Source organism: Cetorhinus maximus, chromosome 7, assembly GCF_964194155.1.
Source record: "Cetorhinus maximus chromosome 7, sCetMax3.hap1.1, whole genome shotgun sequence".
NCBI classification, from domain to species: Eukaryota; Metazoa; Chordata; class Chondrichthyes; order Lamniformes; family Cetorhinidae; genus Cetorhinus; species Cetorhinus maximus.
Genome location: NC_135885.1, coordinates 144,359,570 through 144,377,850, shown reverse-complemented (window position 1 = coordinate 144,377,850; position 18,281 = coordinate 144,359,570). Strand labels below are relative to the sequence as shown.

At 44.0% G+C, this 18,281-nt stretch overlaps 1 protein-coding gene across 1 annotated transcript in view; it reads right to left on the bottom strand.

The window, feature by feature from the left end:
* The window catches only part of itgbl1 (integrin, beta-like 1), a 190,498-nt gene that overhangs the window by 62,738 nt on the left and 109,479 nt on the right, over positions 1-18,281 (bottom strand). Inside the window, exon 7 of the mRNA XM_078546062.1 lies at positions 16,313-16,459. Within this exon, the coding sequence (XP_078402188.1) occupies positions 16,313-16,459 (147 nt within the window). The remainder of the gene's footprint in view (positions 1-16,312; positions 16,460-18,281) is intronic.

Sequence of the window (18,281 nt, the reverse complement as noted above, 5' to 3'; positions counted from 1 at the left end):
TTCCAATAATTTATATAGATTTTTTTTCCCCACCTACTTCCATTATTTTTAAATGTATTTCCATCCATTGTTTTATCTCTACCTTTTAGCCTTTTTTGATTCCTTCACCCCACCCCACCCCCACTAGCTCTATCTGTACCTTGCTCGTCCTGCTTTCTACCCTTAATTAGCACATTCCTTTAGATAATATCACCACTTTCAACACCTCTTTGTCCTTTTGTCTATGACATCTTTTGGTTATCTCCACCTATCACTGGCCCTCTATCCAGCTCTACCTGTCACCCCGCCCCCCTTAAACCAGCTTATATTTCACCTCTCTTCTATTTTTCCTTAGTTCTGTTGAAGGGTCATTCGGACTCGAAACATTAACTGTGTTCCTCTCCGCAGATGCTGCCAGACCTGTTGAGTTTTTCCAGCTATTTTTGTTTTTGTGCTCCTCAGCACGTTGCTCACTCTCAAAATTTCTGACTAATATCTAGTTAACAGTTAGATGATGAATCCCAATTAGTTCCAACAACCCTGCCAGTAAAAGATTAATAATAATCCTACAAACATCAAGCTAAGTTAAAACAATACCCAAGGCCCTTCCCTTAATCACTGAGACAGGAGCCAAAGAAAAGGGGCGTTTTAGCCAGCGAGGATTCCACGTGACTCAAGCACTTTAGCTGAAAGTCGGCATTGTTGTGGTGTATATCAGCAGGCAGCCCCACGATTTACCAGAAATGAATAATTCTTAAAGGAGAGAGTTCAAGTGTGAGTGAAATAGGGCACTTTGCAGCTGATCTGTATCTGTCCCCTCAGGATCACAACATACAGAGTTTTACGATAAATACTGATAATCAATTATGCTGTTGAAAAAAAGGACATTCATCAATATAGTACTTCTCATTAAAGTTCCCCCAACTGTGAAGATTGAAGGCTTGTCTGAACTTATGAATGTGAATGTGTGTGTTCACTAAACTCGGGAATGTGAATGTGAGTGTTCACTGAACTCAGGAGTGTGAGTGTATGTTCATTGAACTCAGGAGTGTGAGTGTGTGTGTTTACTGAACTCAGGAGTGTGAGTGTGTGTTCATTGAACTCAGGAGTGTGAGTGTGTGTTCATTGAACTCAGGAGTGTGAGTGTGTGTGTTTACTGAACTCGGGAGTGTGAATGTATGTTCATTGAACTCAGGAGTGTGAGTGTGTGTGTTTACTGAACTCAGGAGTGTGAGTGTGTGTTCATTGAACTCAGGAGTGTGAGTGTGTGTTCATTGAACTCAGGAGTGTGAGTGTGTGTGTTTACTGAACTCGGGAATGAGAGTGAGTGTGTGTGTTCACTAAACTCGAGAGTGTGTGTGTGTGTGTTCGCTAACCTCGGGAGTGTGAGTGTGAGTGTGTGTGTTCGCTAACCTCGGGAGTGTGAGTGTGAGTGTTCACTGAACCCGGGAATGTGAGTGTGAGTGTGTGTTCATTGAACTCGGGAGTGTCAGTGTGAGTGTGTGTGTTCACTAAACTAAGGAGTGTGAGTATGTATTCACTGAACTTGGGCGTGCGAGTATGTGTTTACTGAACTCAGGAGTGTGAGTGTGTGTTCACATTGAAGGGAAGTTTTAAAAAATCAAAACGAAACAAGGGAGCAGAGGTGCAGCATAGTGAAGAGGTGAATGGTAATCAAAGTGTGACTGGATGGGGCAGAAAATATAAGCAGAAATTATAACCAGAATGAGTAATAATGGTAAAAAGTCAAAGCTTAAGGCTCTTTATCTGAATGTACACAGCATTTGTAACAGGATAGATGAATTGAAGGCACAAATAGAAATACATGAGTATTACAGAGATGTGGTTGCAGGGTGACAAGACTGGGAATTTAATATTCAAGGGTTTTCAAAGTTCGTGAAAAATAGGCAAAAAGGAAAAGGAAGTGGGGTAGCTTTGTTAATAAAGGAAGGTATCAGTGCAGTGGTGAGTAGAGATATAGGTGCAATAGATTGTGATGTGGAATCAGTTTGGGTGGAAGTAGGAAATAGCAAGGGGAAGAAGTCGCGGGTGGGAGTTGTCTATAGGCCCCCGAAGAGTTGCTTCACTGTAGGACAAAGTATAAATTGAGAAATAATGGAGACATGTAAGAAGGGTGCTACAATTGCCAGGAGTGATTTGAATCTGCATATTGACTGGACAAATCAGGTTGGCAGGGGGTAACATGGAAGATGAATTTGTAGAGTGCATCAGGGATTATTTCTTAGAGCGATACATTGCAGAACCTACCCAGGAACAGGCTAATTTAGACCTAGTAATGTATAATGATGTAGAATTAATAAGGGTGGAGTGTTGAAATGGCAAGCGACAGGGAGGTCTGGGTAATGCTTGCGGACAGACCAAAGGTGTTCAGCAAAGTGGTCACCCAGTCTGTGTTTGGTCTCTCCAATGTAGAGGAAACCGCAAATGGAATTTTGGCCTGTATTGCTAGGGGGTTGGACCCAGTCGCAGACTGGGTGACCGCTTTGCAGAACACCTTCGGTCTGTCCGCAAGGATTACCCAGACCTCCCTGTCGCTTGCCATTTCAACACTCCACCCTGCTCTCATGCCCACATGTCCATCCTTGGCTTGCTGCATTGTTCCAGTGAAGCTCAACGCAAACTGGAGGAACAGCACCTCATCTTCTGACTAGGCACTTTACAGCCTTCCGGACTGAATATTGAGTTCAACAATTTTAGATCATGAACTCTCTCTTCCATCCCCACCCCCTTTCCGATTTTTTTCCAATAATTTATATAGATTTTTTTTTCCCCAACTATTTCCATTATTTTTAAATGTATTTCCATCCATTGTTTTATCTCTACCTTTTAGCCTTTTTCAATTCCTTCACCCCACCCCACCCCAACTAGGGCTATCTGTACCTTGCTTGTCCTGCTTTCTACCCTTAATTAGCACATTCCTTTAGATAATATCATCACCTTCAACACCTCTTTATCCTTTTGTCTGTGACATCTTTTGGTTATCTCCACCTATCACAGGCCCTCTATCCAGCTCCACCTGTCCCACCCCCCCTTAAACCAGCTTATATTTCACCTCTTTTCTATTTTTACTTAGTTCTGTTGAAGGGTCAGTCGGACTCGAAACGCTAACTGTGTTCCTCTCCGCAGATGCCGCCAGACCTGCTGAGTTTTTCCAGGTATCTTTGTTTTTGTTTTGGATTTCCAGTATCCGCAGTTTTTTGCTTTTGACTTCAAAAAAAGGATCTGGGTGTTCTTGTGCATGAAACACAAAATGTTAGCATGCAGGTGCAGCAAGTAATTAAGAAGGCAAATCAAATTTTGGCCTGTATTGCTAGGGGGGTTGGAGTTTAAAAATAGGGAAGTCTTGTTACAACTGTACAGGGTATTGGTGAGGCCGCACCTGAAGTACTGCCTCCAGTTTCAGTCCCCGTATTTAAGAAAGGATATACTGGCATTGGAGGCAGTTCAACAGAGATTCATTAGGTTGATTCCAGGGATGAAGGGGTTGACTTATCAAGAACAGTTAAACAGGTTAGGCCTTTATTCATTAGAGTTTAGATGAATGAGGGGAATTGAAACATACAAGATTCTGAGGGGGCTTGACAGGGTAGATGTTGAGAAGATGTTTCCACTAGTGGGGGAAATCTCGAAATTGGGGACATAGTTACAAAATAAGGGGACACTCATTTTTAGACTGAGATATGAAGGAATTTCTTCTCTCAGAGGGTAGTGAATGTCTGGAATTCTCTATCCCAGAGATTTGTGGAGGCTAGATCACTGAAAGATTTTAAAGGTAGATAGATTTTTGAAATATCGGGGAGTTGAGGGCTATGAGGAGCTGACACGAAAGAGGAGTTGAGGCCTGGGGCAGATCAGCCATGACATAATTGAATGGCAGGGCAGGCTTGAGGGGCTGAATGGCCTACTCCTGCTCCTATTTCTTATGTTCTTAACCCAGGAGTGTGAGTGTGTGTTCACTGAACCCAGAAGTGTGAGTGTGTGTGTTCACTGAACTCGGGAGTGTGAGTGTGTGATCACTGAACTCGGGAGTGTTTTATTTATTTTTTTTTTCACTTATGGGATGTGGGCTTCGCTGGCTGGGCCAGCATTTATTGCCCATCCCGAATTGCCCTTGAGAAGGTGGTGGTGAGCTGCCTTCTTGAACCGCTGCAGTCCATGTGGTGTAGGTACACCCACTGTGCTGTTAGGGAGGGAGTTCCAGGGTTTTGACCCAGCAACAATGAAGGAACGGCCAATATATTTCCAAGTCAGGATGATGAGTGACTTGGAGGGGATCTTCCGGGCGGTGGTGTTCCCATCTACCTGCTGCCCTTGTCCTTCTAGATGGTAGTGGTCACGCATTTGGAAGGTGATGTTGAAGGAGCCTTGGTGAATTCCTGCAGTGCATCTTGTAGATGGTACACACTGCTGCTACTGTGCATCAGTGGTGGAGGGATTGAATGTTTGTGGATGTGGTGCCAATCAAGCGGGGCTGCTTTGACCTGGATGGTGTCAAGCTTCTTGAGTGTTGTGGGAGCTTCACTCATCCAGGCAAGTGGGGAGTATTCCATCACACTCCTGACTTGTGCCTTGTAGATGGTGGACATGATTTGGGGAGTCAGGAGGTGAGTCACTCATTACACAATTCCTAGCCTCTGACCTGATCTTATAGCCACAGTATTTATATGGCTAGTCCAGTTCAGTTTCTAGTCAATGGTAACCCCCTGGATGTTGATAGTGGGGGATTCATTGATGGTAATGCCATTGAACATCAAGGGGTGATGGCTGGATTCTCTCTTGTTGGAGATGGTCATTGCCTGACACTTGTGTGGCGTGAATGTTACTTGCCACTTGTCAGCCCAAGCCTAGATATTGTCCAGGACTTGTTGCATTTGGACGTGGACTGCTTCCATATCTGAGGAGTCACGAATGGTGCTGAACGTTGTGCAATCATCAGTGAACATCCCCACTTCTGACCTTATGATGGAAGGAAGGTCATTGATGAAGCAGCTGAAGATGGTTGGGATGAGGACACTACCCTGAGGAACTCCTGCAGTGATGTCCTGGAGCTGAGATGACTGACCCCCAACAACCACAATCATCTTCCTTTGTGCTAGGTATGACTCCAACCAGCGGAGAGTTTTCCCCCTGATTCCCATTGACTCCAGTTTTGCTAGGTCTCCTTGATGCCACACTCAGTCAAATGCAGCCTTGATGTCAAGGGCAGTCACTCTCACCTCACCTCGGGAGTTCAGCTCTTTTGTCCATGTTTGAACCAAGGCTGTAATGAGGTCAGGAGCTGAGTGGCCCTGGCGGAACCCAAACTGGACATCGGTGAGCAGGTTATTGCTGAGCAAGTGCCACTTGATAGCACTGTTAATGACCCCTTCAATTACTTTACTGATGATGGAGCGTAGACTGATGTGGTGGTAATTGGCCAGGTTGGATTTGTCCTGCTTCTTGTGTACAGGACATACCTGGGCAATTTTCCACATGGCCGGGTAGATGCCAGTGTTGTAGCTGTACTGGAACAGCTTGGCTAGGGGCGCAGCAAGTTCTGGAGCACAAGCTTTCAGTACTATTGCTGGAATATTGTCAGGGCCCAGAGCCTTTGCAGTATCCAGTGCCTTCAGCTGTTTCTTGATATCACATGGAGTGAACCGAATTGGCTGAAGACTGGCATCTGTGATGCTGGGGACCTCCGGAGGAGGCCAAGGTGGATCATCCATTCGGCACTTCTGGCTGAAGATTGTAGCAAATGCTTCAGCCTGATCTTTTGCACTGATATGCTGGGCTCCCCCATCATTGAGGATGGGGATATTTGTGGAGCCTCCTCCTCCAGTGAGTTGTTTGATTGTCCACCACTATTCACGACTGGATGTGGTAGGACTGCAGAGCTTAGATCTGATCCGTTGGCTGTGGTATCGCTTAGCTCTGTCTGTCACTTGCTGCTTATGCTGTTTGACACGCAAGTAGTCCTGTGTTATAGCTTCACCAGGTTGACACCTCATTTTTAGGTATGCCTGGTGCTGCTCCTGGCATGGACTCCTGCCCTCTTCATTGAACCAGGGTTGATCACCTAGCTTGGTGGTAATGGTAGAGTGGGGGATATGCCGGGCCATGAGGTTACAGATTGTGTTCGAGTACAATTCTGCTGCTGCTGACGGCCCACAGCGCCTCATGGAAGCCCAGTCTTGAGTTGCTGCGTGTTCACTGTACCCATGAGTGTGAGTGCTGTGCGTTCACTGAACTCAGGAATTAATGGTGTGCGTTCACCTTACGTTATTATCAGACAAATTTTGACATAGAATCTTAAGGAGATTATGGGACAAGTGATCAAATAGGTAGGTCTTAAGGAGCTTCTTAAAAGAGGAGAAAGGATGGAGAGCTGTAGAAGTTTAGGCGGGGAATTCCAGAGCTGAGGGCCCAGGTAGCTGAAGGTATGGCTACCAATTGACAATGAGCCACGTAAGGAGATATTTGGACAGGTGAACAAAAGCTTATTCAACAGCAGGTCCAAAACAGGCAGCTGCTGTATCAGCGGAGTGATTGCACTCCCCAATTAGCTCAAACTAATGGAAATATTGTCAACACCAACATCACTGCATTGAGGTTGGTATTTTCTTGGATACTCCGCTTTACACTTTCCAGTTTAATGCCTGCCTGGAATAATTGGCTGGACAATCACTCACTGTTAGTTGAGTCTTTCAAGTCATTAAGACTTTTCCAAATATAATAAAGGCACCTCTTTCTATAATCGGCTGAGCATAGCAATCCAACAAATATGTTCATCAAGTGTTCTGTATTTCATATATTTGCTTTGGCAGTGGGTGGAAGTAAATTCATCCAAGACTCCAGAAACTTCCATCGGCCTGGCAAACTGTTTGTTCCAATATAAGGGCAGGTTTTCCAAAGCTTTATCCAAAATGGTGCACAGCACAATTAGAAACAGAATCCTACAGCACAGAAGGAGGCCATTTGGCCCATTGTGCCTCTGCTGGCTCTTTGAAAGAGCTGTGCAATTAGTCCCATTCCCCTGCTCTTTCCCTGGAGCCCCATTTCCCCACAGATTTTTTTTACCAAGGTGTTTGTCCAGTTCCATTTTACTGTTAAATTTGCTTCCATTGTCCTTTCTGGCAGCTTCCGGAACATCATAACTCCCCGAGTTAAAAAAGAAATCTCCTGATCTCTCCCTCTGGCTCTTTTTCCAATTACAGTAAAGTCCTGCTGCTGGTGACTGCCTGGCTCACGTTTTCACTCAGCCACGCTTTGCACTTTGTACACGGAATCGCGCATCACGGGAACAGTGTTCGCACATCCGCGGTTTCTTCTCCCGCTCTCTTCTTTCCCCAGGGAGGGAGACAACACAGCCGTAACGGAGCAGAGACCGGAATGATTGCCACTGAAGCGCAGCCTGAATGAAGGGATTAACACGGAAATGTCCGAGCCCCGCTGCAGTGAAGGCTGTGTTCGTTTTGAAATCTTCACCCATGTATTGCTCAGAGGCTCCTCCTTCTGTCGGGTACAGGTACTACACCACAATTTAGAGGAGTGTAACTGCATAAAGCAATGCTCCCCTCGCTCGCATGACTGGAACCTTTCTGATTCAGCCCCGTGGAAAAGCATTGCGATTTCGCCGTATGCGAGGATTCGCGGGAACGTAACCCCCCGCGCGAACGGTGTGACTTTACTGTATCTTAAACCTGTGTCCCTCTGGCTACCGACCCTCCTGCCACTTCAAACAGTTTCTCTTTATTTACTCTATCAAAACCCTTCATAATTTTGAACACCTCTATTAAATCTCCTCTTAACTGTCTCTGCTCTGAGGAGAACAATCCCAGCCTCTCCGTGTAGTATAAAGCTCTGGCATTGAAAGGGTTAATGTGGGGCTGGGTACAGTAGCGCCCACAGTGTGATGTAAAGGAACGCACAACCCTAGTCTAGAGGGCAGTCTTGTACTAGACAGAGACGTGTGTAGGCAAGCATGGAGACAGCTCCTGGCTTAGACCTTGTACCGTGTATACTCGGCAAATGACTGCAGCTGAGGAAACTGTGTTTTACTAATTGCTTAATTATATTATTCACTTGTTTATGTTGCCTTTTAATATATGTTATTAATTTTACCACCAAATTGTGTGTTATTTTAAACCTTAGGGATTGAATAGAACTTAACTGCTTACCAGATACTCACCAAGTATCTGGTGATAGCTGAGAGTTTGGTGAGTGGGGGAGTTTGATGAAGGGGGAAGGAGGTGTTTGTTTCCTTTTTCTATCTTTTTCATCCTGTATGAATTGGTTCTTACTTGACTATAGGGAAAGGAGCTGTTTGGTGAGTATCGGGTAAGTGGGTAAGTTCTATTCTATCCCTAAGGTTTAAATAGTATGCAATTCTGGGGTAAAGTTAATAAAATATATAAAAAGGCAACATAAATAAATGAATAATATAATTAAGTAATTATTTTAAACACATTAGGGATGATAGGACAGGTGATGTGTCAATGCTGCAGCATGTGGGGGCTCCTGGGTAAAGTTGTGATCCAGGGCAAACACGCCTGCAGTAAGTGTTTGCAGCTTGAGGAACTTCAGCTCAGAGTCATGGTGCTGGAGGCTGAGCTGCAGACACTGCGATGCATCAGGGAGGGGAAAGTCATCTGGGTGCTTTGTACTAAGAGGCAGTCACACCACTTATGATAGGGTCATTTGATTTGGTCAGTGATCAGGGACAGGAAGGTGTGACTGCAAATGAGGGCTGGTAGGGGACCCAGAGGGCAGGAGTGCAGGAGTGTCAGCCCCTACAATAGGTCCAATAGGTTTGAGGTTCTCTCAGCTTCTTTGGATGAGAGTGGGGGCTGCAGGGTGGATGAGTAAACTGACCATGGCACCATGGTACAGGAAGCCATCCAAGTTTGGAGAGCAAAAAGGAACATAGTGGTAGTAGGAGATAGCATAGTGAGGAGAGATTGACACTGTTCTCTGTAGCAAAGAGCAAGAGTCCAAAAGACTGTGTTGACTGCCTGGTGCCAGGGTTCGGGGCATTTGCTCAAGGCTGGAGAGGAACTTGCAGTGGGGAGGGGAGGATACAGTTGTCATGGTCCGTGTATGTGCCAAAGACATAGGTAGAATGGGGAAAGAGGTTCTGCATAGAGAGTATGAAGAGCTGGGCACTAAATTGAAAAGCAGATCCTCAAAGGTTATAATCTCTGGATTATTACCTGAGCTGCGTGCAAATTGGCACAGGGTACATAAAATTAGAGAGATGAACACGTGGCTCAAAGGCTGGTGTGGGAGAAGTGTGTTTTGGTTTGTGGGGCACTGGCACCAGTGCTGGGGAAAGTGGGGGCTGTACCATTGGAACGGTCTACACCTGAATCATGCTGGGACCAGTGTTGTAGCAAGCCACATAACTAGGGAAGTAGAGAGGGTTTTAAACTAATTAGTGGGGGCAAAGGGTCAAATGTGGAAAGATGTGGTATATCAAAAGCAGAGACAAGGTAAGAGAGAAAAACTGTAATATGGGAAATGAAGGTCAGAGAATGGCAGCAAGGGACAGAGATTAAAAAAAACGTAAGAATGCACCAACAATCAAGACTAGATGTTACAAAGATAACAAAAAAACAAAACTAAAGGCACTATATCTGAATGCACATAGTATTCATAACAAAGTAAATGAATTGACAGCGCACATTGAAGTAAATATGATCTGATAGCCATTACAGAGACGTGGCTGCAGGATGGCAAGGATTGGGTCCTGAATATTGAGGGGTATATGACATTGAAGAAGAATAGGAAGCTAGGTAAAGGTGGAGGGTAGCACTGTTGATCAAGGATGGCATTTGTGCAATAGTTAGAGATGACCTTGGTTAAGGATATCAGAATCAGTTTAGGTGGAGATGGGGATTAGTAGGGGGTAAAGTCACTAGTGGGAGTGGTCTACAGGCTCTCTAATAGTAACCACAATGTAGCATAAAGTATACAAGAAGAAATATTGGGTGCTTGTGATAAAGGAACGGCAATAATCATGGGTGATTTTAATCTACATATAAGCTCAAAAAGTCAGATTGGCAATCAAGGCCTGCATGAGGAGTTCATAGAATACTTTTGAGATAGTTTCTTAGAGCAGCATGTTTTGGAACCAACCAGAGAGCAGGTTATATTAGACTTGACATTGTGTAATGTGACAGGATTAATTAATGACCTCAGAGTAAAGGCATCCCTAGGTAGCAGTGATCAAAATATGATTGAACTTTACATCCAGTTTGAAAGGGAGAAGAGTGGGTCTAAGACTAGTATGTTAAACTTAAATAAGGGCAACTATGTGGGCATGAAAACTGAGCTAGCTGAAGTGAATTGGGATACTAGACTAGGAGATAGATCAAAAGAGAAGCAGTGGCAGACATTTAAGGGGATAGTTCAGAATACTCAGAATAAATATATTCCTATTATAAAGAAAAATTCTAAAGGGAGGATCTGCCACCCATGCTTAACTAAATAAGTTAGGGAAAGCATCAAACTTAAGGAAAAAGCATATAACTGCGCAAAGATGAGTGGCAGGTCGGATGATTGGTCAGAATATAAAGAATGGCAGAGAATGACTAAAAGGTTAATCAGGAGAAAGAAATTACAGTATGAGAGGAAGCTAGCTAGAAATGTAAAGGCGGATAGCAAGAGTTTCTGCAAATATTTAAAAAGGAAAAGAGTAAGTAAAGTGAGTATTGGTCCTCTAGAGAGTGAGGATGGGAAGTTAATAGGAGATAGTAAAGAAATGGCAGATGAAATGAACAAATATTTTGCTTCTATCTTCACTCTAGAGGATACAATAAACATTCCAGTAATAGCTGCAAATCAGGAGGTGAAAGGGAGAGAAGAACTTGGTGAAATTACAATCACTAGGGAAATGGTACTGAGCAAACTGATGGAGCTGCGGGCTGACAAGTCTCTGGGTCCTGATGGACCTATCCTAGGGTCTTAAAAGAGGTGGCTAATGAGGTAGTAGATGCGTTGGTGTTAATTTTCAAAAATTCCAGAGACTCTGGAAAGGTTTAATCAGATTGGAAATTGTCAAATATAACCCCTCTATTCAAGAAGGGAGGGAGGCAGAAAACAGGAAATTATAGGCCAGTTAGCTTGATGTCTGTCGTGGGTTGGTGTTAGAATCGATTATTAAGGAGGTTATACCTGGGCACTTAGAAAAACTCAAGGCAATCAGGAAGAGTTAGCATGGTTTTGTGAAAGGGAAATTGCGTTCGTTGAAGGAGTAACATGCACTGTGGATAAAGGGGAGCCTGTAGATGTGCTGCACTTGGATTTCCAGAAGACATTTGATAAGATGCTACATCAAAGGTTATTGTGGAAAATAAAAGCTCAGGGTGTCGGGGGTAACATATTAGCATGGATAGAGGATTGGCTGGCTAACAGGAAACGAAGAGTAGGCATAAATGGGTCTTTGCCTGATTGGCAGGATGTGATGAGTGGAGTCCCATTGGGGTCTGTGCTGGTGCCTCAACATTTTATATCAATGGCTTAGATGAGCGGAGCGAAGGCATGGTAGCTAAATTTGCAGATGACACAAAGATAGGTAGGAAAGTAGGTTGTGAAGAAGACATAAGGAATTTGCAGACAGATATAGTTAGGTTGTGTGAGTGGGCAAAAATCTGGCAGATGAAGTATAATGTGGGAAAATGCAGAGTTGTTCACTTTGGCAATTATTTAAACAGAGAACGAATGCAGAATTCAGAGGTGCAGAGCGATCTAGGTGTTTTCGTGCATGAGTCACAAAAAGTTAGTATGCAGGTACAACAAGTAATTAAGAAGGCTAATGGAATGCTATCCTTTATTAGACGAAGAATTGAACATAAAAGTAAGGATGTTATGCTTCAGTTATACAGGACATTGATGAGACTGCACCTCGAATATTGTGTGTAGTTTTGGTCTCCTTATTTAAAGAAGGATGTAAATGCGTTGGAGGTGGTTCAGAGGAGGTTTACTAGACTGATACCTGGAATGAGTGGATTGTCTTATGAGTAAAGGTTGAACAGACTGGGCTTGTTCCCACTGGAGTTTAGAAGAGTGAGGGGTGATTTGATTGAAGTGTATAACATCCTGAACGGCCTTGACAAGGTGGACATGAAAATGATGTTTCCTCTTGTGGGGGAGTCCAGAACTAGGGGGCACTGTTTTAAAATTAGGGGTCACCCCTTTAGGACAGGGATGAGGAGAATTTTTTTTCTCTCAGAGGGTTTTGAGACTTTGGAACTCTCTGCCTCAGAAGGCGGTGGAGGCGGGGTCATTGAATATTTTTAAGGCAGAGGTAGATAGATTCTTGTTAGGCAAGGGAACCAAAGGTTATCAGGGGTTGATGGGAATGTGGAAATCAAAACACAAACAGATCAGCCATGATCTCATTGAATGGCGGAGCAGGCTCAAGGAGCCAAATGGCCTACTTTAGCCCCTATGTCGTATGTTTGTATAGGTACATAGTTACAAGTAGTTAATAAACACTTACCGTTAAACTATACAAGACTCAGAACCTCTTCATGAGATCTACCGAACTACACACACCTTACAACACTCCAGTCTCTGACCCCTTTCCGGTAAATCTCCTCTGCACTCACTCCAAGGCCCTCACATCATTCTTAACATGTGGAGCCCAGAACTGGACACTCCAGCTGGGGCCTAACCTTTGATTTATAAAGGTTAAGCATAACTTCCTTGCTTTCGAAACTCGGTGCCTCTATTAATAAAACCAAGCATCCCATTTCCTTTTCTTTTTAATCGTGTTCTCAATGTGTCCTGGCTGTCACCTTCGAAGAATAATGTATACCCACCATTGAGTCTCTCTGTTCCTGCAGCAGGACTAAGTGTTTTTAAGCAATGAAAGCAGTTAAACTATCATGAGGATGTCACTGTTTGGGTTTACGCAATGACTACGAGGAAGGCCAGTGGGACTCTAGCCTTTAATATGCATCTATATGAGCAGCTTAACTTAAAGCCTAATATTTCTTTCATGAAAACTAGGAAATTGCACAAAGGTGTATTGTATTTCATCAAATTCAGTACTCAAATCGAGCCCTCGCACAGTTTCATTAAGAAGGGCTTAAGGCCGGCCATTAAGCACGTCCTTTCTGCTGGAGGTCTGTGAACTGGATCCCCACCCTGACCTGCCTTCCCTCACCTGCTTGTCCCAACAAGAGCAGCAATCAGCCAATGGGCAGATCTCTGCGGGTTTGCGATTTTTCATTTTGTCTGCAGCATTAAACAAGAAGCTGATGCAAACCTAAAATTCCCCATTCACCTCCCGGCTGTAAATCTGTGTTTCTAGTGGGTGGTAGGCTGTATGGCTGCTGTTCGAAATGAGAATGCAGCCAGTTTATTGCGAACAGGCTGGAGTGTGCTCATTTTCACTCCCCTTTCTTTCAGAACTGGAAGAATTATTATTGCTTGCCATTAGACCCGTTTTGTGACAGAGTCTCCCGTGTTCCCCTCACCTAAATTGGATCCCAGTCCGGTAACGCCTTAAGTTTAAAACTCTCAGGCTAGATTTTACACATCCACACCCAGCGGCAGGGCTGAAAGTGGTGGAGTTCATTAAATCCAGCGGATGGCACAAACCCGGCCACCCCTGCCCGCACCACAATTATACCAGCAGCGGGGGTGGTGTAGGGAGGCCCGGTGCCAGTGGGCCAATTACCGCGATTACTTTGAATCATCATTAAAATCTTTCGCTTCCGACTGAAATTTCTAAAGCTTCCCCATCCCCACCCCTCGCCCAGTCACCTGCCCCTCGTCCATTCCCTGAATCGGGGAGGTGCTGACAGTTGATCTTTGCACATCCCCTCGGTAATGGTGGTCAGGAGTTATTGATATTAATGACGGTACTGCTTCTTAAAAAAAATTCTTACCAGGCAGTAATTCCAGACACTCTTAATAATTCCTAGAACGGGAGCATGGGGACAGGAAGGAAAAATCAGTTCAAAATTTTCAATCCCAGTAAAAAATCCTGGCACCAATAACACTGGAATTCCATTTTAAAGTGCACAAGACCAGTTTGGACAAGTTTCAATGGTTTTTCCTTGCCATTCGAGTCCCATAAGCCGGCTTCAACATTCACTGAGATCATGCCTGGTCCGCATCTTAATCCCATCTACCCACCTTGGTGCTGTGACCCTTAATCCCCTCACCCAGCGAAAATCTATCAACCTCAGTTTTGGAACTTTCAATTGACTCCCTCGCCCACCCCCCTACACCCCCCCACCCCTCCAGCCTCAACAGAATTTTGGGGGAAAGAGCTCCAGGTTTGGGTGAAGAAGTGTTTCCTGACATCACCCCTGAATTTTAAGATTCTGCCCCCTCGTTCAGGACTTGCCCCACAGAGGAAATCGTTCATCGCTATCGACCCCATCAACTCTTTTAATCACCTGAAACGCTTCCATTAGATCAACTCTTAACCTTCTATATTCACGTGCAACAGTGAAATGTTCCAAATGGCAATGGAGTTGGATCTTGCTTCAGTTGACTAATGTCTGAACTAATTTTGATTCCCAAGAGAGTGAGGCTGCCGTTTGTTTCAATGTTGAAGCAATTGTCCTTGCTTTGCGAATCACAGTCACAGAAAATGCTATAATTTAGCAGCTTTAATGACAGAGTATTAAAGTGCATATCTGCAGCTACACTGCAGCCAGCAGAGAGTCAGTTATTGCTATGGAAACCAGCACAGCTTATAATCGCTTCAGTGCTGAGAATGTGGAAAATTCAGGATCAAATATGATGTGCAAATAGTATATCAAAGGACACATTTATTGCTCACACTGTGGAGACAGGTACGGAGGAGGTTTACCAGGGACGAGGGACTTCAGCACTCTGGAGAGTCTGGAGGAGCTGGGACTGTTCTCCTTAGAGCAGAGAAGGTTAAGGGGAGATTTAATAGAGGTGTTCACAATTATGAGGGGATTTGATAGAGTAAATAAGGAGAAATTGTCTCCACTGGCAGGGGAGTCAGTGACCAGAGGACACAGATTTAGGGCAACCAGCAAAAGAACCAGAGGGGAAATTAGGAGGTTTTTTTTTACGCAGCGAGTTGTTGTGATCTGGAACACACTGCCTGAGCACATTCAATGGTAACTTTCAAAAGGAAATTAGATATATACTTAAAAAAAAGAAAAATCTGCCTGTCTATGGTGAAAGAGTAGGGGAGTGGGGCTAATTGGATAGTTCTTTCAAAGAGCCATCAAATGCATGATGGGCTGAATAGCCTCCTTCTTTGCTGCATCCTCCTAACATTCTATGCCCTTGGTAGTGTAGAACTTGAGTATTGCTGAAAAGACAGGCATGTTGTTGAAGTGTTTTGTCTTCTCGCACTCATCGGGACAAACAGAAGAATGCCAAATTTCAAAGGCAGCAACAAGTTATACTGTAGAGAAAAGGAGACTGATTCATTGGCAAGTTGACTCTGATTGTTCGAGATCACCGTGGAGAATGCACCAGGGAACTATTGTTCTCCCACACTTTTGTTTATTCAAAAAAGGTGCGTTGCCTCACTCATGTTATCCCCAACACCTCCCTAACAGCACTGTGGGTGTACTTACACCACATGGACTGCAGCGGTTCAAGAAGGCAGCTCACCACCACCTTCTCAAGGGGCAATTAGGGATGGGCAATAAATGCTAGGCTTACCAGTGATGCCCACATCCTATGAAAGAACAATTTAACTGTGGCTCGGGGAGCTACACAAGCTGCCTGATGAGTCAGAAGGCTGTGTGTTCAAGTCCCCCTTCAGTGACATGCTCACATAATCTAGGCTGACACTCCCAGTGCATTACTGAGGGAATGCTGCAACGTCAAAGGTGCCATCTTTTGGATGTGATGTTAAAACAAAGCCCCGTCCATGGTCATTTATTAAGCTATTGTTGTGGGAGCTTGCTGTGTGCAAGTTGGCTGCTGCATTTCCTACATTCTAACAGTGATGACATTTCAAAAAGGAACCACTTTGACGGCCAAGGACATCCTGAGGGCATGAAAACTGCTGTAGAAAAAGTCTTTTCTGTTCTACTGGCTTTCCAGTATTATCTCCTTCTGGAGAGTGGGCTCAGTTGGATGTCAGTCCCTTGCCTATTGATTGTCACATCTAGGCTTGAAGGAAGGAGCATACTCCATCAGCATCCCATTTCCTCGGGTACCAAATTATGCAAATTGTAAACTCTGTTCCACCATGACGACAGAGCCCAATGAGAATCACCAGAGGAATGTTACTGAACAATAAACATCTTATACATTTTTGTTAATATTAAAGCAAATGATAAGAACTGAATGTCGTTGCAAAAAGAAAGGTTTCACCTACCTCTTCCTGAACAGGGCAAATTAGAATTTCCTCGACATTTCTGCACACTTTTCTCAGCCGACATGGGACAGGACACTGGATGCTCACACATTCTGCCCGTCCATCCTTCCCTGCAGTCACATCTTCCACAGTTGCACTGCCCAACACCTTGAAATTAAATCCAAAAGTCAGATATTAAGAGATAATTTGACACCACCAATATTCTCCATTATTCCCTGATAATTTCTGGCCTCTTGCACATCCCCAGTTTTTATCACTCCACCACTGTCGGCTCTGCTTTCAGCTGCCAATGCCCTGAGCTCGGGAACTCCTTCCCTCAAGCTCTCCCCCTCTCTTTTTTCCCCCATAAGACGTTCCTTTAAACCTCCTCTTTGAACGAGCATCTGGTCGCTTGTCCTAATATCTCCTTATGTGGCTCAGTATCAGATGTGTGAAGCACCTTGGGATGTCTTGCTGCATTAAAGGTGCTATATAAATGCAGAGTGTTGTTGATGATGCAACAAAATGGATGTTGCCGTAAGACACTTTGTCCGGGAGCTGTGATATTTCAGCTACTTGTGCGACATTAAGGAAATAGGCATTGTCAAGCTATCAAAATCAACACTTATTGCTTGGATATAAATCTATTTTCCAATAGTGTTTTTTCCTATCTTAATTATTTGCAACTCGATATTGGGATAACTCAGCAAGGAAGCAATCAACAGAAGGGAAGAATGCACATTTAAATTATAGACGCATTTATTAGAATAGTTTTTAATACATATCTTAATTAAAGTTAGATCTCTGTGACAGGGTAATTTTCTTTATTTTATTGCTATCAATCACTTATATGTAATTTTTCAACAAATGAGCAATGTACCAGAAATGAATTTCTGCATGGACAAAAAAGTGAATTGAAATTGAAAAACTGAAATCAGGAAAGAGTGTGCATAATTTTTTTTCAAAATACATATTCTGAATATCCCTGCTTCCTCAATAATGAGTAGAGATGCCTCAACTTTCAAGGATTGAACAGGCCAGTGATCTCTGTAGAAGATAGAAGGCTCAGGGCTGACCTAACAGAGGATTTTCCAGATAGATTAAGAATCTATCATTAACCCCCTCCTGTTTCTCATCTATATGCTACCCCTTGGCGGTACCATTCGAAGACATGGCATTAGTTTTTCACATGTACGCTGACATATTTATGGCTTAGACCTCAGTGTACAGGGCCTAGTTTCAAAATTGGCAGATGATACGAAGCGTGGAGGCATTGTGAACTGTGAAGAGGGCTGTGTAGAACTTCAAATGGACGTAGACAAGTTGGTGAAATGGGTGGACAGGTGGCAGATGAAGTTCAACGTGGAGAAGTGTGAAGTGATTCATTTTGGTAGGAAGAACACGGAGAGATAATATAAAATAAGGGGTACAATTCTTAAGGGGGGTGCAGGAGCAGAGGGACCTGGGTGCATGTGTGCATAAATCATTGAAGGTGGCAGGACAGGCTGAGAGAGTGGTTGATAAAGTATACGGTATCCTGGACTTCATTATTAGGGGCACAGAATACAAGAGCAAGGGGGTTATGTTGAACTTGTATAGGACACTGGTTCGGTCTCAGCTAGGGTATTGCGTCCAGTTCTGGGTGCCGCACTTAAGGAAGGATGTGAATGCATTGGAGAGAGCACAGAAAAGATTCACGAGAATGGTTCCAGGGGTGAGGAACTTCAGTTATGAAGATAGATTGGAGAAGTTAGGACTGTTTTTCTAATAGAAAAGAAGGTTGGGAGGAGATTTGACAGAGGTATTCAAAATCATGAGGTGTCTGGACAGATAGGGAGAAACTGTTCCCACTCGTGAAAGGATCAAGAACAAGAGGGCACAGATTGAAAGTAATTTGTAAAAGAAGCAAAAGCGAGATGAGGAAAACCTTTTTCACGCAGTGAGGGGATAGGGTCTGGAATGCTCTGCCTGAGAGTGTGGTGGAGGCAGG